This window comes from Mandrillus leucophaeus, unplaced genomic scaffold (genome assembly GCF_000951045.1).
Source record: "Mandrillus leucophaeus isolate KB7577 unplaced genomic scaffold, Mleu.le_1.0 Scaffold407, whole genome shotgun sequence".
Classification (NCBI taxonomy): domain Eukaryota; kingdom Metazoa; phylum Chordata; class Mammalia; order Primates; family Cercopithecidae; genus Mandrillus; species Mandrillus leucophaeus.
In genome coordinates this window covers 1,845,415-1,851,180 of record NW_012104332.1, presented here as the reverse complement: position 1 = coordinate 1,851,180, position 5,766 = coordinate 1,845,415, and the positions used below count along the sequence as shown (strand labels likewise).

Sequence of the window (5,766 nt, the reverse complement as noted above, 5' to 3'; positions counted from 1 at the left end):
GATGGGGTTGATTTTTTTTCTTGTGAATTTGTTTAAGTTCTTTGTAGATTCTGGGTATTGGCCCTTTGTCAGATGGATAGATTGCAAAAATTTTCTCCCGTTCTGTAGGTTGCCTGTTCACTCTGATGGTAGTTTCTTTTGCTGTGCAGAAGCTCTTTAGTTTAATTAGATCCCATTTGTCAATTTTGCCAGCCAGGCCACTCTTAAATGTCGGATCAGGTGTTGTGTTCCTTGGGTGCGCAGTCACCGGGAGATGTTTCTGTCTTTGTCTGACCAGGCACACAGGAGGTGGAGTGGCGTGGGTCTGGATTAGCATCCGTCGTTTCAAAGCAGAAATGAAAATGATGCTGTTGTGCTTGAGCGGATCACAAAAGAAGCAGCAAACTTGGATCTCGGTGGCTTCTGTATGAGGAAAGCGTTTTATTGTTTATCTCTGTCTCATTGATCTCTTCTCTCTTTGGGAAAGAGGATGAGATTGCACAGTGTTGCTCCATGGGGTTCGCTGGATTGAGATGAGTGTGTGTCCCACCTTCCCATGAGCAGACCAGCTTCTTGATTACCAACACGCCCTGCCCATGTCAGGCCAGCTCAGAAGCTACCTGATGGCAGGATTGTTGCCTGTGTCAGTGAGTCCCCAGTGCTTAGAATCGGGCCTAACACGTAGTGGGCCTTCAGTAAATATTTGCTAAATCAATCTCTAAAGTTAGCTGGAACGCTAAGTATGGTATATATTTCTATTTGCTTAAAATGTTCTGTGTTTTTGTTTTGTGGAGACGAGGTCTTGCTGTGTTGCCCAGGCTCTTCTCAAACTCCTGGCCTCAAGGGATCCTCTCACCCACCCCTTCCTCTCAACGTGTTACAGGCATGAGCCACTACCTCTGGCCTGTTTTTGTTTTCAGAAAAAATAAATTATTTTGCCCCCTGCAAGGCAAATTTTCTAACATTTTACCTTTCTAGGTCTCAGGGAAGTGGCAGAATTTTTTATTACATCAACTGCTAGTCTGTTAAATTTCCAAACAGCAAGCCTTGTTCTGCTATAGACTATTACAGTAAATAACTGCGACTTTTGCTTTCACTCCCTTGCTTTCTGTTGCCATCTCTGGGTTCGTTGCTTTTGATTCCCTCTGAGCAAGACTAGTCAAAGGGAGGGAAAGAGAAAGTGAAAATAGAAAACTATTCTAACATTTGAGGGAGGAGAGGCAAAAAGCAATACTGAAAACCAAGATATCTTACTTCTCTACCTACAAACTTCTTTGCATAAAATGATCTAATGCAATCCGTGTAAAATGATATCAACTATAGAATCAGCCAGCCAATTTTGGAATAAGGAGAGATATTAAAATAGATTGCTTTGATTTAAGTCACCTGAACGGTAGGTTACATCTCGTCAAGAGTACTGGCCAGCCGGCTTTCGCCTTCGTTCCATGTCAATACGCCCAGCTGACTTTTGTTTGTTTCTTAGTTTGACATCAACAACAAGATCGAGTTCCGACGCTCTGCAGGGGCGATATGCAGCTCCTGAACTGGAAGTAAGTTCATTTCCTTTTCCTGTTCTGCTTCATCTCAGAAGATCCATTTCTCAGGAGGACCTTTTGTGTTTGTGTCTTTATCAATCTGCATTCCATGATCCTGTTTTTCTGCTTGGGAAAAAAGAGATTTTTGTATAGAAAAATAAATGCTGGCCGGATGTGGTGGCTCACACTTGTAATCCCAGCACTTTGGGAGGCTGAGGCGGGTGGATCACCTGAGGTCAGGAGTTCAAGACTAGCCTGGCCAACATGGTGAAACCCCATCTCTACTAAAAATACAAAAATTAGCCAGGTGTGGTGGTGCACACCTATAGTCCCAGCTACTTGGGAGGCTGAGACACGAGATTCACTTGAACCCTGGTGGCAGAGGTTGCAGTGAGCCAAGATCATACCACTGCACTCCAGCGTGGGCAACAGAGTGAAACTGACTCAAAAAAATAAAAGAAAAAGGAAAAATACATGCTTTCTTGCTTTCCTTCGTATGCTATGGGATTAAAATGAATCAGTCCATTCTTGATTTTCTGTAAGAAAGCTGGCCTTTTGGGTGGCATCCTGCCACTCGCCCCCAAACAGAGGCTTGGGTAACCTTGTCAGGCTGCACCCTGCGCTCTTCCCTTGCCATAATGGGGTCTGGGTGGGTTTTATTTTAACTTCTGATCCATCCACCTGTTTCATACTTGTCTGTGCCCTCCATACACAGCATGGCTGTGAGATTATGTAATAACTGTTTGGAAGGAAGGAGGGAGGAAAGGGAAGGAACTGTATCTGCTCTGCCTGATGCTGTTGAACGCTGTTGACACTGTTGAACTGAATGTCAGTTCCATCAGGTGGGCGTTTTGTCAGGTAGAGTGTTATGAACAATACATTGGTTGCCTGCACATCCAGAGCCTCCAGGTGTTCAGCAGGTGCCTGTCAGTCAACAAAATGTCTGTTACTTTCTTAATTGTGCAAAGGTCTTTCTGGGGCTCTCATCTACCAACATCAGAAGGGTCTAATCAGATGGAGACAGCCAGGGAAAGACTCAGCTGTGACCCAAGAATGAAAAGAACCAGGGGTTCCAAGCATGACTAAGACTTACAGCACTTGCTATGTCCCAGGCACTGTTCTAAGTTCTTCCTATGTGATTTCACTTAATCCTCATAAAAACCCAGTGACGTGCTGTTACCTCCATTTTACAGAGGGGAAAACCAGCAGAGTGAAGTCATTTAAGCCTCACAGGTTTTGATTTGCCAGAATGTAAACCGTGTACTCTGGCCCCAGAGTCTGTGTTCTTGACCACTGCTGCCCAGGAGCTGAGCTGCTGAACCCTGGTTCTTCCTGCTGACTGGGGGCAGCTGGCATCCGGCCACCGCGTGCATTCTAATAGCTTTCCGTGGATGGAAAAGCCCTGGTGTCTGTCCAGATATGGGCACTTCACTCTGCAGCTGGATGTCTGGGGATGGGATGGTCTCTCTTGCACCTGACCTGGAGATAGTGAGCCATTATGAAGGGTTGTCAGTCTGCCAGCATCATTCTCCAACTCTTTCTGTTGCCCAAAGGAGAAAACTGTGCTGAGTTTGAATAGGTTACTGCCTATTATACAGAAGAGAATGGTCTGTAGAAGGGGTGTTTGTTCTCATCATTGACTAGGTGACCACCTGCTGAGGTTGTATGGTTATGGTTTCAATGTCCCTATTGTGTACAGAGTTCAAGCTCAAAGAACAGCAAGTCTCCAAGTTAGATTGAAGAGAGGATGTTTTTCTTCTCAGTCCAAGGGAAAATGTCCTAGTATTTCCTTCTGAACTGGAGAGCATGCAGGATGGAAGTTGGTTTGCTCTCCTGCATCACATTTCACAGGATACAACTTTGAAAGTGAGAGTTCATAGTTTCTTACAGTAACTTGAGCTTCAAAAGAACTAAGACCTCAGCATACCGTGTCTTGAGCCCATTGAATGAATTAGTGGTTTTTAGACCATGCCACTTAATCCAAGCTCCTGTTAAGGCTAATACCTCTGTTAAAGGTTTCCTTGCCAAGCAGGGAAACAAGGGCTTGGCCTTGATATGCAAATGAGATGAAAGCTCAAGCTCTCATATTCTCATCCTTGGCTCTCTGTTCTTTGTAGTTGAAATATCTTCAGCCACAAAGTGCTAAGGGCACTGCACTTCCCAGGCAGTCTTCATACTCTGTTTACCAGAGTCTTTCTGAAATCACGTACTTTTTTTCTTTTCTTTTCTTTTCTTTTCTTTTAATTTTATTTTATTTTTTTGAGACAGGGCCTCTGTCACCCAGGCTGGAGTGCAGTGGTGGGATCACAGCTTACTGCAGCCTCAAACTCATAGGCTTAAGCAGTCTTCCTCCCTCAGCCTCCCAAATAGCTGGGAATACACATAATCTGATTTTTTTAAATTAAGTTTATTGTTTTGAGTAGGTAAGAAATAATGGCTGGGCGCGGTGGCTCACGCCTGTAATCCCAGCACTTTCAGAGGCCAAGGCCGGCAGATCACCTGAGACCTGGAGTTTGAGACCAGCCTGACCAACAGGGAGAAACCCTGTCTCTACTAAAAATACAAAATTAACCAGGTGTGGTGGCGCATGTCTGTAATCCCAGCTACTCAGGAGGCTGAGGCAGGAGAATTGCTTGAACCTGGGAGGCAGAGGTTGCAGTGAGCCAAGATCGTGCCATTGCACTCCAGCCTGGGCAATAAGAGTGAAACTCCATCTCAAAAAAAAAAAAAAAAAAAGAAAAAGAAAAGAAATAATGATTTAAAAAATTCACAGGGTACCAGAGATGCTTCAAAGGCAAGCATTCCCTCCATCCCTGTCCACGGCCCATGCAGCAGCTTGATTTTGATAGGAAACATGGGTAGGCTGCTTCCAGATTCCTTCGCTTTATTATTTCAGATTCTCCGGCTTCACCAAGCTCCTAGACACCACGTGTTACTATTGTGAATCATGGATCTTGGCGTCCCCATCCTGCATTCGTCTGTCCCAGCTCTGACACTAAGCTAGTTTGGTGACTTTGGCCAGTTAACCTGCCTGACCCGTTTCCTCAGCTGTACGCAGGATAATCATAAGCCCAATGCAAAGGTCAAAGAGGATTTAATGAAACAGCATTGAAGGCAAAGCACGAGAAGGGAACACCGGGGGAGTGGGGCTCTTGTCCCATTCATTGGGTTTCACATTAAGTTCTCCAGAAGCAGAGGCTGAGGCAGTTTGTTGCGTGGGGTATTTATTAAATTCAGCACATGTGGAGGGAGAAGGGGAAGGAGGCAAAATTGGGCAGAGGGTGAAGTTGAAGGACAGTGCAGCTGGACAAAGCCTCCCTAACCCCAGGGGCCATGATGGCATGGCCTTTACCCCTGCCGTGATCAGCCAGTCCATGGCGGTTACCCGAGAAGGGTAAAGGAGCTGCTGTCTCAAGGCTCTGCTGCCAGCGTTCATGGTAGCAGGAAAAAGCATCAAGTCCATGGATGAGGATCTCTGGCACATGTCCCTCCATGGTGTTTCCTGTCACCAACGCCCAGCACACCTGGGAAAGAACAGTCCACATGTTTTGAAGGGATACATGCAATTCAGGGCCTGGGAGGTTGTTCGAATAAGGGTTACTGCTGCCTTACCGAGGTGGACTAGAAATAGAACACAAGCCGCCTGACTGTTGCTTTTGCTTTCACAGATAGCCCGCTGTTGTTTTTGCTTCAGTCCTGGTGGAGAGGGTAAGCAGAGTACTTTTATTCTTTGCATCTGTGTGACACTGCGGTCCTATAGCTCTAATCTGTTGTCATTTGGGATTCAGACACAAATAACTTGAATAGTAAGGGGAAGTTTATTCTAAAGCTGATTGACTGCTTATATACTTTTCACATTCTTCCTGAAGGATAGCTGAGTTTAGTTTGTGTTGTTATTCTGGTAGGGAGAATCAGTCCAAATTTTGGTTTATATGTAAGTTAAATTATACAGTGAGATTTAGAGAATCAGAAAGCACATTTTAAAAAAAGGAATGATTTGGAAAATACCAAGAGGTCCTGATACCTTATTTTGGGGCCATTTCATTCCTTCACCTTACTTTCCTTCTTGGATTGGAGGATTCCAAGGGCTTAAGAACTAACTCTTGTTTTACTCTCTCTCAGTTTCTGCAAAGCTTATAGTAAGTTTTACGTCTTTAGGGGTTTTTAAGGGTTCTCTTTCTGTTAAAATAAATGTGGCAGACCAGGCGCAATGGCTTATGCCTATAATCCCAGCACTTTGGGAGGTTGAGGC

At 44.9% G+C, this 5,766-nt stretch overlaps 1 protein-coding gene across 1 annotated transcript in view; it reads left to right on the top strand.

The window, feature by feature from the left end:
* The window catches only part of SERINC5 (serine incorporator 5), a 148,690-nt gene that overhangs the window by 141,069 nt on the left and 1,855 nt on the right, over positions 1–5,766 (top strand). Inside the window, exons 9-11 of the mRNA XM_011992213.1 lie at positions 1,463–1,529; positions 5,183–5,222; positions 5,637–5,653. Of these exons, the coding sequence (XP_011847603.1) occupies positions 1,463–1,529; positions 5,183–5,222; positions 5,637–5,653 (124 nt within the window). The remainder of the gene's footprint in view (positions 1–1,462; positions 1,530–5,182; positions 5,223–5,636; positions 5,654–5,766) is intronic.